The sequence below is a fragment of the Sapajus apella genome, unplaced genomic scaffold, assembly GCF_009761245.1.
Source record: "Sapajus apella isolate SASKATOON/1434 unplaced genomic scaffold, GSC_monkey_1.0 scaffold16, whole genome shotgun sequence".
Classification (NCBI taxonomy): Eukaryota; Metazoa; Chordata; class Mammalia; order Primates; family Cebidae; genus Sapajus; species Sapajus apella.
In genome coordinates, this window is record NW_022436956.1 from 14248325 (window position 1) to 14262235 (window position 13911).

At 46.8% G+C, this 13911-nt stretch overlaps 1 protein-coding gene across 2 annotated transcripts in view; it reads right to left on the reverse strand.

Moving 5' to 3' along the window:
• The window catches only part of GRIK4 (glutamate ionotropic receptor kainate type subunit 4), a 337173-nt gene that overhangs the window by 14961 nt on the left and 308301 nt on the right, over positions 1-13911 (reverse strand). For both annotated transcript variants that reach the window (XM_032285175.1, XM_032285174.1), the window contains 2 exons: positions 12957-13182; positions 8081-8209 (listed from right to left, as the gene is read on the reverse strand). In XM_032285175.1, coding sequence (XP_032141066.1) covers positions 8081-8209; positions 12957-13182 — 355 coding nt within the window. The remainder of the gene's footprint in view (positions 1-8080; positions 8210-12956; positions 13183-13911) is intronic.

Sequence of the window (13911 nt, forward strand, 5' to 3'; positions counted from 1 at the left end):
TGATATCCCCTCTCTACTAAAAGTACAAAAATTAGCCGGGTGTCGTGGCAGTGGCCTGTAATCCCAACTACTCAGAAGGCTGAGGCAGGAGGATTGCTTGAACCTGGGAGGTGGAGATTGCTCCAGCCTGGGCAACACAGCAAGATTCCATTTCAAAAAAAAAAGACTTGAAGAGATCTTTTGGGTCATGTTGGTCCTGTTTTTCCAAATCCCTGAACAATGGATTATATACCATAGTAAGTTTGATGGCTAATTTACCAGAGAGAGATCAAGCAATGGCACCTTGCATTTTGGGCTAGTGCTTCTTACTTGGCTTGGAAGAGGTCACGTGCAGATTTGCGTGGCCAAGAAGCCTCTTAGCCTCTCTGAGTAATGTTTGCTTGGGCTCCAGCCATGGCAGAAATAGGGCCACCACATTAAACTGGCGCTAGCAGCTATGGCTGGGACAATAGCTGAAGTCCTTATTTTCAGAGTGATTTGCATAACATCTCCCAGAGAGCCCCACTCTGAAACATAGCCTTTCATAAATACAGCTCACCCTCTTGTTCCAAAGGATGACAGCAGAGAGACAAGTTAACACTGGCTGGCTGATAGCACTCAGAAATCTCTGAATGCATTTGGGACCTGGGCAGGATGACTTCCACTATTTATTTTCCCTTTCATCTTTTCAGTTCTCTTCTTCATGCCAGGCAACATTTGGTCCCAATGTGTAGTGCAGACAGGCATCTTGTTCACTTCTTTCCATCTTTCCTAGAAGCCTGATCTCCCTCCTGCCTCCCTTCTCCCCCTATCCTGAACTCTACCAAAAGTGCAGTCTTCCTAAAACTGTGGAATCATCTAAACCATTGTGGATGCAGAACTGTTTCCAAGGCCAACAATAGCAAAATTATGACTTCATATTTCTATCCCACCTCCAACTTCCATTTCCACTGAATGGCCGAAAACATAGAGACTTTTCAGTCATTTCACGTTTAAATTCAGCGAAATCCAGTGTCTTCTCCATTCCCTCTTCCTCCGGGGATGCATTTCAGGTTTGGGTTGTGTCATAGTATTGGGGTGGGGACAGGTGTCTGATCTTATGCTGTAGTCCACTTAGATTTCCAATATTTTTGTTTGGAGCCAAGGAAAACTCAGGCCTTTCACTGGGCCCTCTCTGCCTTTGGTCCCCATGTGCCGCCTCTTATGTCCCCCACTTCACTGAGTCATGGCACATATTTTTGAGGTTGGTCAAACTCCAGAAATATGCGTCATGCCACAGTACAAACCCATTACACAGCCAAACCCCTCAGATGTGAATTCTTCTCTGCTCCACATGTACCACCCACAGCATCTGCGCAAGTAAAAATCTCTTAGAGCTCTTTGAATTCCCAGGTAATTCTAAGAGTGATATCTGCCAGTCTCTGGCTCCTAGGAGAGCAGGGACCACCATGTTTTAACATGTCTTTTTCTGCTCAGAAGCTCCTGTTCTGGCCATGACATCCTTTTATCTGTTTTGCAGACTGGGTGGCCTGCCTCTTCTATTTCATTTTTTTTTCATACTCTAACTTCTAACATCAACTTTTTGCCCAGTTCCCGTTAGGAATTAACCTTTTGTATTCCAAAATACTTCTCCAGAAGTCAAAACCCTTGCCTTCCAAGAACATTATCTCTGCTGTGAGCTTTAAGAACTTATTTTGGAACTTAAAGCCAATCATTTGCCTTGGCTTCTCCTGAGGCAGTAACAAGAGCTCAGAATCATCCGACCACATCTGCTTTCCTTGTGCCACATCTCACCCTAGAACCTTTGATGGTTATGCCAACTCTCCCAAACCCAGTCCAGGGAACTGGTGCTGTGCCAAGGAGTCTGGCAAAGCTATAGCATGATGATGGGGCATCTTCCTGGGACAATGATTTTACTTAGCTTGGGCGGCAAAAAACATTCTTACATTAAATATGCCTATATTACAGAGTAAGATGCAAAATTCACATGTATTTTTAGGACAGAACAGAAGACTTTCAGGAAATTCCAAGCAAGTAGGCTGCTTTAGACAATGTCCTAGATCCCCAACAGCTCCCATGTGGTCTCCTCTGCTTTTGGTTCCTCCTGTGAAAAAGCGTGAGACAGATTGGTTGCAGTCCAAATACCTCTACCCGGTTTTCAACACCCTGTTAAGTCCAACCTCATCCTACTTGTTCACACTGAGTTCTCAGCGTAACACGGTGCCACATAACAGTCCTAAGGCAGCGACTCCTACGGGATGCTTCCAGGTCTAGGCCATGTGCCCTTAAAGCCTTCCCTGACCATTCCACAGAATTCATCACTTCCTTGTCTGGGCTTCCAGACATTCTCTTTATACCACTATTGAAACTCTCCTGGTCCCAGCATGTGCCTGTCGTGCCAGCTACTTGGGAGGCTGAGGCAGGAGAATCACTTGAGCCTAGGAGGCAGAAGTTGCAGTGAGCCGAGATAGTGCCACTGGACTCCAGCCTGGTGACAGAGCAAGAGACTTTGTCCAAAAAAAAAAAAAAAAAAAGCCTCTCCTACACTGCAATCATTATAGCAACTATTTGTGCCCCTCTCTAGCTTCTAAGCCTCTTAAGGGCAAGGCTGGGCCATATTCCTTTTGCTAATTTCAGAGTCTCGCACAGTAGTTTACAGTGCTGTTTGTTGGCAGCAGTGAGAGCTACATGAATACTTTCCATGCCAGCACTTGGGGTGCTGGGGCTCCCGTTTGAGACAAAACAATCATGAGATGAGGCTTTCCAGACTTGTCTTCCTCCAAAGCGAGGACGACTTTGAGATGCTTGCTCATTCACTTATTAATTTCCCTATTCATTTGTTGTTCATTCTTTCATTAAATACCGATGGCAGGTGATGTTCTGGGCATCGGGATGCAAAAATGAATAAGACACAGTCTCTGTCCTTGAATTGCTTATTATCTATAGGGGAAAAATGTCAACAGACAGAAAATAGATGTCTTAAGTGTTGATTTTTGGTGAGCCCTTCAGCCTTAGGGAGAATGGATGGATGGGCACATTTGCAGCTTGGTGATACTATTCAGACTTCTCATTGTGCCTTAATTGCTCATTCAGTTCTAGATTTTGGAACAAAATTAGTTTCCATAAACTTTGTGCCAGACACTTTGTTGAGTGCTTAATGTGATTTATCTCATTCAACCTCCACAACAGCCCTGGGAGGTGGCCATGCTATTATTCTCTCTGTTTTCCAGAGAAAGAAACTGAGGCTCAAAGATGTTTCAGAGTGTCTACTATCACAAGGACATCTATGGAATGAAGTCCATTTGACCCAATGTCCATTCGCATCCTATCAAACCTGCCTCTGGGAAGAGAATCAACCTAGTGGCTGTCAGTAGAACAAATACGTATGCAGGAGGGTAAACGTTTAATGAGCTCCATGCTTAAGAGGTAGGTAGGCCTGTAATCCCAGCACTTTGGGAGGCCGAGGCGGGTGGATCACGAGGTCAAGAGATCAAGACCATCCTGGTCAACATGGTGAAACGCCGTCTCTACTAAAAATACAAAAAATCAGCTGGGCATGGTGGCGCATGTCTGTAGTCCCAGCTACTCAGGAGGCTGAGGCAGGAGAATTGCCTGAACCCAGGAGGCGGAGGTTGCGGTGAGCGGAGATCGCACCATTGCACTCCAGCCTGGGTAACAAGAGCGAAACTCCGTCTCAAAAAAAAAAAAAAAAAAAAAAGAGGTAGGTAGGGAGGGATGAACAAGAGAAAGGGTCCCTGGACTTTGGGTGAGATCTGGAATGGGAGACATGGTTGAACTTGAGGTCTGTGCATGGAGACTGCAAGGCACCAAGATCCTGGGTCCCCTTCCCACAGCTTGCCAATGGGGCTCCCCTCTGCTACTCCACAAGCATGAGCAGGAGATGCAAATCAACACACACAACTAAGTACACAAAGCAGGAGGTCCTGGGGCTGGATTTAGGGTTCAGGAAGGAACTGGAAAAGAGGAACTGGAAATACACGATCAACTCAGTAGTGAGTCTAAAGGGGAAACAAACCTCAAGAGACCAAATGGAATCAGGTTTAAAAATGAAAGGAAAGCAAGAAATCCTGGACTAGTAAGGAGGAGGAGAGAAGAGAGACTTGGAGCTGACCAGAGCTTGCAGCCTGGACCTGATGGGTCAATGACAGAAGCCTTTGGGGGTCCCTGCATGCCCTTGGCCACTCCTGTGTGGCCCCAGCCTCCCTCTTCTCCTGCCCCTCTGCTCGACTGCAGGCCTTCAGTCAGCTGTTCAGAGGCTGGAGCAACTGACTGTGAGTGGACTGCTCCCGGTGCCAGGGCTATTTGGGAAAGTAACTCCCAGCATAGTTTCATGAGTCATGTTAGCATGACCCAGGAGAACACAACGATTGGTAGCTTCTCACAGCTAGCAGCGGTTTTCATCACACATCCCACAAACATTGAGTAACTACTACGTGCCTGGCTCTGTTGGGGAGGCTAGGACCATAGAAGCAAATGAGACTGGGTCTGGGTCTAACGTGCAGCAACTGAGCAGAAGAGACCAAGATGGCAACAAAGTGTGTTGAGTGCTCTGTTCAAAGTCACAGAAGGCCCCAACCCACTGTGGTGAGGGGCGAGGGAGATCAAGCATTTCTAGAAGACAGACACCTGGGCATTTCTCTTCTTTCACTTATCAATCGGAGGAAGGATCGAAAAGCAGAAGGTCCTTCTGCTCTGGGCCCCAGGTTCATCTCTTCACTTTAGAAAGCTCCAGAGCAGAGCTGGGCGCTGTGGCTCACGCCTGTAATCCCAGTACTTTGGAAGGCTGAGGCAGGCAGATCACGAAGTCAGGAGATTGAGACCATCCTGGCTAACACCGTGAAACCCAGTCTCTACTAAAAGTACAAAACATTAGCTGGGCGTGGTGGTGGGTGCCTGTAGTCCCAGCTGCTCGGGAGGCTGAGGCAAGAGAATCACTTGAACTCAGGAGATGGAAGTTGCAGTGAGCTGAGATTGAGCCACTGCACTCCAGCCTGAGCAACAGAGCAAGACTCGGTCTCAAAACAAAACAAAAAACAAAAAACAAAAAACAAAACAAACAAAAACTCCAGAGCACAGTAACACTACTGTTTCCCTCCAAATTGAGGTGAGATGGCGCCCTTTCCCGCCATCCTTTAGTTCATTGTTATCACAGAGCAACATAACATATACTGATGATAATCCAGTTTTATTTTAGCTATTCCAGATCCAGCCACATGCTTCCAATCCATGTGTCTTTTTAGCAGGGAGAGAGTGGTGTAGCAGCATTTTGCTACCCACACCTTCCCTAGTACAAACCCATTACACAACCCAACTTCCCAAATGCAAATTCTTCCCTGTTCCACATGGACCACCCACAGCCCCTGTACACAGTCCTGCCCACTGCACTGACTTCTGCCACACATCCATCTTCAAGGTGCTTCTCTGCCTGCAATGCCCTCTTCCCATGGTGCCAACCTATTCAGGTCCTGGGCATCTTCAAAATCTAGTTCACTCTATCCAGTTCACAAAAGTGCCTTGACACTTTTCTCTGCATCTCCCCAATTTTCTTCTTCGCTGAACAAGCAGAAGTAATCTCCGCACTTCACCTCCAGTATTTAACTATAATTTGGCAAGTGTCAAGAATTGTTTGCTAACCACTTTCAGTAAGTTAATTTTGCTTCCAGAAATCACTTTAAGATGCTTGCTGGGGCTGGGAGTGGTAGGAGGCCTCCTATCAAGTGAGGTCAGGAGTTCAAGACCAGCCTGGCCAACGTGGTGAAACCCCATCTCTACTAAAAATACAAAAATTAGCCAGGCTTGGTGGCACGCACCTGTAGTCCCAGATACTTGGGAGGCTGAGACAGAAGAATCACTTGAATCTGGGCAGTGGAGGTTGCAGTGAGCCGAGATTGCACCACTGCACTCGAGCCTGGGTACAGGCTGGATACAGAGTAAGACTCTGTATCCAGAAAAAAAAAAAAAATGCTTGCTGGTAAGCCTGTAGTGCTGTAGTGCTGTAGTGCTTTCTTATTCCCATGAGTATGAAGTGATGTGCTGGGCCACCTCACTGTCACTCAACATATCCCTGTTGATGGAATGGCTGGCTGACCCTTGAAAATAACTGATGGAATCAGACTGCCCTGAAGTTGTGAGAGCAGCACACAACGTCTTAGGGTACAGGTCAGTAACAGCTACAGTACACTGGACCTGGGGATGAGCCAAGCTCTGTGCTTTTTCAGTCTCCCTTCCCAGAAGCCCTACAGTGTGCTGCTTACTGAACTCATTAAACAGAGAAAGGAATGAGGGCTCAGCGCTATTTACTAATGTGCTGAAACTCACAGACTCACAGGTGGTGGAGACGGGACTGAAATGAGGTCTGCCCATGCCCTGTGTCCACTCATGTCCAGTGCCTTCCCATGGTCAGCTCTGGCCTTTGGGGAATGAAGAGCCAAGAAGTGTGTGGCCTCACTCAGTTCCCCTGAGGGCAGCATTTCCTTTAAATTATAAAAAATACTTGCTCCACGTGTCCATATTCCTGAGACCTCTTCTTGCAAGATAGAGATCCATGTATAGACAGAGAATCACATAGTTACTCATTTACTGCCTCTTCAGGGACAATCATTCATGCTGAGAAGAAAAGACAAGTGCATGATATCCTTCATTCTATTCCTCAGCTGTCTTCCCCGGGCAGAGCGTGTACAGGTAAATCTGTTGCATATTTTAACAAGGCTGCAGTAGATGGAGTAGGAGATATGGTATGTAACCATATGATTTATTGTCTAAACCAGGGCACTTTGAGAATAAAAGCTATCTAGAAATACTTAATAGGTACTAACTGATCTACTGCAGATGGAGACAAGACTATACGATCCTGGGTAAACTAGGGTAGGTGTTCCCCTACAGAAAATCCTGGGCTCTCAAGGACCTTCAACACCCCTTAGCCATACATCTCAGTCAGTGACTGCTTTCTATTCAGCCCAATGTAACATTCACTCATTCATTTGATAACAACAGGCCGGGCGTGGCGGCTCACACCTGTAATCCCAGCACTTTGGGAGGCCGAGGCGGGCGGATCACGAGGTCAAGAGATCGAGACCATCCTGGCCAACATGGTGAAAACCCGTCTCTACTAAAAACACAAAAATTAGCTGGGCATGGTGGTGTGTGCCTGTAGTCCCGGCTACTTGGGAGGTTGAGGTAGGAGAATTGCTTAAACCTGGAAGGCAGAGGTTGCAGTGAGCCGAGGTCAGACCATTACACTCCAACCTGGGCAACAGAGTGAGACTCTGTCTCAAATATATATATATATCTCCACATGTCCAGCCCTGTGGGCAGCCCTGTGATGACCAACCCTGCACTCATGAAACTTACATTCTCATAAAAGAAGTGGAAAGTAAACAAATAAATACATAAGAAATATAATATCAGGTAGTGATGAGGTCTGAGAAGAGAAATAAGGTGGGGTTAAGGTGCTAGAGAGAAATGTGTAGGGTGGAAGTGAAGACCTCTTTGAGGCTAGGCCAAAAGGAGGGAACAGGTGCACAGGACTTGAGGTGGAAGAGCCATATGGGAGGCTTGGGGACCAGAGAGAAGACAGCAAGGCTGAGCGGGAACAGGTGACGTACGGCCCTCAATTTCATTCCCAGTAAAATTGGAAAACATTGGAAGGTCTGTGCAGCGGAATGCTGCCATTGAATTTGCAATTTTAAAAAGGATAACTCCAGCTAGTAGTGGAGAATACACTGTAGAGACACGAGAATGGGAAACTGAAACCAAGCAATTGTGATTGCACAGGTGTGAGATGATGGGGCATGGGCCAGCGTAGAAGCCATGGTGCTAGGGGTCAGAGGCAGCTGGGTTCAAGAATCATCATGGAGGCAGAGCCTCTAGGATTTGTGAGCTAGGTAGACACTAGGTGCCTGCGATACGCAAGACACTGGGACAGACCTGATCCCCGACCAGCCCAGCTTATACCTAGGTTCCTTCCAAGGCTGTTGTTGATGGGTCCTAGAAATCATTATGTGTACCTGGAATTTGAACACGAGAAACAAGCTACTTTGGTCCTCTAGGGCAGAAGGAGGATGGCGCTGAACATCCTTACCTTTAGCTCTGTGATCTTCCTCCTTGGGGCACTTCCCTCCTTCCCACCATTTGCGCTTTAGGATCTCGAGGCGGTTGTTCTCCTGCAGCTGGAGAATGGCCAGATCAAACTCGTCCCGGAAAACCGAGCCTGCAGGGGTCACAGGAGAGCCCAGGACACAGGTTGTGAATGCCCTGTTAGGTGTCACTCTGCTCCCCTTCCCGGCACACGTCCTGGCCACCCTGCCTGCTTTAACTTTAAGAGGGGCAGACAGATGCAGCAGGTGGGGCAAGTCCACGGGGCCACTGTGCTCTCCTCCATTAAGGATCCCCCGGGAGAGCAGGGCATTCTGGCTTCACACAGGGCTCTCAGCCTTTTTACTTCCCTTCTCTCCACGCTGACTGGCACATCCAGCCCATGGTCAAAGACCCCAGGATGGGTCAAGGAACGGCTGTCCAGGCAGTTATGCCATTCGCCTCCCCAGCCGGGCACCACCACTTTCTAACCCAAAAAGATGCTCTATCCAGGTTAAACGACCTGCCCACCGACACACAGGACACTGGCTGCAAAGCTTCCCATCCACCTCCAGGAGGCCAGAGTTTGTGTTTTTGTGACAAACCTCCCAGGTGTGTCCAATTTCTACTAATACAGCCAGGTGCAGTGACTCACGCCTGTAATCCCAGCACTTTGGGAGGCCGAGATGGGCAAGTCACTTGAGGCCAGGAGTTCAAGACCAGCCTGGCCAATATGGTGAAACCCCATCTCTACTAAAAATACAAAAATTAGCTGAGTATGATGGTGGGCACTTGTAGTCCCAGCTACTCAGGAGGCTGAGACAGAAGAGTCGCTCGAACCTGGGAGATGGAGGTGCAATGAGCCGAGATCACACCACTGCACTCCAGCCTGGGCAACAGAGTGAGTGAGACTCTATTTCAGAAATAAATAAATAAGAAAATTTCTTAGTCACTTTTAACTCTCACTACATTACACCTGACAACTGTTTATCCAGAGAAGCCACCAACCAACGAGAGAAGAGCCACTCCAGAGTGTGAGAATCAGGTCACCGGTTGTCCTCCACCCTCAGCGCTGCCTGCTGAGCTCACCAGAACCCACTGGCCTGTCCATCACCCTGTTTCTCCCACTCCTCCTTCCCTCCTCAAACGGATGGCTTTTTTCTGTTCAGTGCCATTCTTTTTTAATTTTTCCAATGCAATTTTGTCCAGGAGCTTTGGTTCCAGAATTTAGGTGTAATCACAAAAACAGGCTTAAATGAAACCATGGAAAGCTCAATGTCCTAGCACAGGCTGAGGCCTGAGATTATTAAGAAAAAGCTGCCAAGAGGCTGGAAAATAATTAACTGCCCAGTTTCCTTGCCCAAACTCTATGAAGGCCGGATGTGGACAGATGCCCCAGAGGAGAAAGGCTACTGTGAAGGATCAGGCAGAAGCTTGCTACAAACGGATGAGTGCTTTTCAAATTCTAACATGTATTGCAATCACCTGGGGATTTCGCTGAACTGCAGAATCCGATTCAGTAGGCCTGGGGTGGGGCCTGAGAGTCTGCATTTCCAACAAGCCACGAGGTGATGTCCCTGCTGCTGGGCCATGGACCACACTTTAGGAGGCAAGGAACTAGAACATCTCCCAGATCTCCTCCAACTGTGACAGCCCACAGCTCCACAACGGAACCTTCTCTACAGTTGTGTCTGTAGACACCCGAACCACACCCGAACTTGGACACCCAAACCGCAAGCCTACAGCACTGAATGTGTGCAAGTGATCTGGGCAAACACCGTCAGAGCTTCAAGTACAGTAAGTACTTATTACACATCCCCAGCAAATGGACACAGGAATGAGTTGCCTAACAGATGCTGTTAGGTGGTGAGACTAACGATCATTCTGGGTTTAGAGACAACTGTCTAGCCCAGCAAGGCATTTCAAGCAATTTCAAGGCCAACCTTATAACACACTACGGACCACATGAAAAGCCTATTCTGCTTACTCCTTCGTTGCCTACTTAGCTCCTAAAATACCTGATTAAGTTTCCATCTGGTTCCTTGTTCTGTTTCTCTTAATTTTTTGGCGTCCAATCACATTGCTTATTCCACAATTAGGCTCTTACCTTTCACTTAAGAATGATATACATGCTCATATCTCCTGGGCATACCCCCAGCTGAACCTAAATCCTGGCTCAGCACCGAACTGTGTAATGTTCCTTCCAACCTCATGTGTTCTTTCCCATATGTAGGAAGCCGGGCCAGCTCAGAGTAGACCTTCCCACCTATCCCGTCCTTTCTAGCTGATTGGACCCATTGGCAACACGGTCTGATAAGTGAATTACTGGATTAGAGACAAGCGTCCTAGGCTCAAACCCAGCTTCCCCACCTATTCTGTGACCTTGGATAAGTAACTTATCTGCCCTGAATCTGAGTTCTGTCCTCTATAGGATGGGAATAATCACATCTATCTTGCACGGGGGACTATTAAGTGAGATGTGAAAATACTGTCATGTCAGAAATAGAGCAAACACATTTCCCTCCATTTTCCTTGCTTATTAATGAAAATTTCTAGAGTTGTGGTCTGTCTTACCTCAGCTCTCCATAGTTTTGTTCCATGAAAACTTTGGAAGCATTTGAAATTTAGGCCAAATTTGTTAAATTGCTAGAATATTATCAAAGGTGTGTCTTAAGTTCATTTTGTGGTCACGCTACTATCTTAAAACAATCAGTGAATAAATCTCTCAAAGGGGTCCATAATCTGGACCCCTTTGAGAGATTTATTCATTGCTAGTGGACACCAATAAAATATAATAGCATATAGAGTGTGTGCAGGTTTATGAGTACCTGGAGTGAGGACACCAGTTCACAGAACTCCTAGTGCCATAATTTACAGAGTTTGGGGATGAACCATTATTACTTATGTTCATTTTCTTGGTTTCTGATCAGAATTTAAGTCATGAGTGTTTGTCAAATAGCTGTGATTCATGCCTGTAATCCCAGCACTTTGAGAGGCTGAGGTGGGCGGATCACTTGAGGTCAGAAGTTCAAGACCAGCCTGGCCAACATGGTGAAATCCCATCTCTACTAAAAATACAAAAATTAGCTGGGTGTGGTGGCGCACGCCTGTGATCCCAGCTACTTGGGAGGCTGCGGTACAAGAATTGCTTGAACCGGGAGGCAGAGGTTGTAGTGAGCCTAGATAGTGCCACTGCACTCCATCCTGGGCAACAGAGTAAGACTCCATCTTAAAAACAAACAAACAAACAAACAAACATATATGTATATATAATATAAAATAACATAGGAAACCATGGGAGAGATGAGAAGGGCACTAATATCCCCCAAGGCAGGCTCAGTGTGAGACACTGAGGTAAGGCACCTAACTAGATTATCAGGTTTAATCCTCACAACCCCATAAATTGGTATTAGAAACCTGATTTTATTAATTAGATAACTGAGGCTGAGAGAGGCTACAGAATGCATCCAAGGTACCACAGCCAGTAACAAGAACACATCCCCGGGTCTGCCTGACTCCAAGCCCATGCTCTTCGCACTCCACAGGTGTGAGTGAATCCTGCAATTTACAGAATTTTGAGTTAAGGTAAGGATCAACAGCAGGGATGTCTACTGTAACTATAAAGATGAGCATACCATATACCAGTTTTCTCCCATAGCCTGATGGCCTCCATTCCTGCTTCATCCCCTGTTGCCTTGTATAAGAACACCCTCATACACGCACAATCCTCTACAGCAGGGGCTCTCTATGGTGTGTGTGTGGAGGGGGAAGGGTGCATGTCAGAATCGGCTGGGGGAACATTCAGATCTCCTTCACATTCACCACAGCAGCTAAACATGTTATCTCCTCATCCTCTGGAGGAGGTTCTGTCAGCAGGGGAAGGCCCAAAGTCCAAAGTGTGAATGTCCTTTTAAAAAGCACAGCTAGGGCCAGGCGTGATGGCTCACACCTGTAATCCCAGCACTTTCGGAGATCACCTGAGGCCAGGAGTTCGAGACCAGCCTGATCAACATGGAGAAACTCCGTCTCTACTAAAAATACAAAAAATTAACAGGACGTAGTGGCGCATGACTGTAATCCCAGCTACTCGGGAGGCTGAGGCAGGAGAATCACTTGAACCCAGGAGGCAGAGGTTGCGGTGAGCCAAGATCTAGCCACTGCACTCCAACCTGGGCAACAAGAGAAAAACTCCATCTCAAAAAAAAAAAAAAAAAAAGCATAGCTAAGATACCTCTCTGGAGGCCAAACATCTCTACACTCCTATTAATAGAACAAGACTGGATGACAGCCATTCCGCAGGCCCAACACCAGAGTGTTATTGCCCCTTCTCAATGACCCACACAGACCTGCTGTTGATGGATCAGTGAAATCCGCAAATGATTTCAAAGTCATTTCATCTAATCATGGCCATCCCCTTTGGAAGTAAACTTTTCACTGGAGACACTAACAAATAGCAAAATTAACTGATTTGAATTTTACCGTATCATTCTTCTTCCCACTGCTAGTAGAGATAGCAATCGACAGAGAAATGGCCAAGGGGTGGAAGCAAGCAGGAAGAGGAACAAAAGGCCTGAAGTATACACGAAAGGCACTGACATACCCTTTAATAATTATTACTCCTTTACGTTAATCAGTTAATCAATCGGTAACTATCAACGAGCTCTTTGATAATCAAGGATTGAGCATTGGTCATTGATTAAAGGAAATATGTGGGTTTGCTTTATTTTTTAAAATATATATATATATATAAACGGTGACTTTAAGTCACTGTTAAACTGGTTCTAGCAACAGGGGTTACTGGATTCAATGCTGCCTTCAGTGGTTTGAGCTACCCTGACTGTCTGGACAAAGCTACCCAAAGAGGCCGTTCCTTTCCCGCATACCGACTGGCATGCCAATCCCGTAGCCCTTGGTGTCCAGCAGGCCCCCAATCTGAGTGAGGTTGCAGTTGCGCTGCCGATAGTACTCGTTCATGGTGGACTCCAGGAGGAAGGCGTAGTTGGAATTCAACACCCTGGCGATTCCCTCCTCTGTGCTCTTCACAAACACACTGGGCTGCTTGGAATACATGTAATTCCACATGCGTTGGTAGGTCTGGTAGCGGGAATTCTGGGAAAAGAACCAAAGCAAGCAGGATTGGGAAAAGAGGAAGGAAACGTTGGATTAAAAAGGGAGGGAATCAAAGTGCACCTTAAGATCCTGGCCCTTCTGCTACTCCACCTGCGATCACAGTCAAGAACCTTTTCCCTTTCTGTCTCTCAACACAAGATGTTCACTGTCAGTGTGTAATGGCAGAGGAGGGAGTTGTGCTGTTGATAACTTTTACAGAAAGATGCGGAAGCAACAGGGCACTAAGGCCCTGCTTTGGTAATTGGGTTTGCCTCATCTACCCTCAAGAGCTCTTCCATTGCCAGCCTCCATTTTCCAATAGAGCTGAAATTCTGGTTGGGTACCTTCACTGTCCCTCAATTTGGGGCCGTGAACTCAGGTTCATTTAGGACTATACAGAGATGCCCTCTGAAAAAGCAGTGCCACTATTTTCTATCCACCCTAAACCAATTGATCAATCACATATCCAATGCTGCCTGCTGTTCTACAAATAACAACATCAGAGAGCTCTGGGGGGGTCTATCCAAACCCTGTGTTTGCATGATGACTTCACTGTCCTCTGTGCCAGTAGGCACTGAGACTTGCCTGGAAAACAGAAAGCTGAAGGCATTGGACTTGCTTCATGTGAAAATGAACTTAATGGATGTTAGGTTGGTTAGACACCTTTTAACCCCAGGGGAAGCCTGCTTTCCAAGAGAGCTTGAGGCATATGAAAACCGCTATCCCATC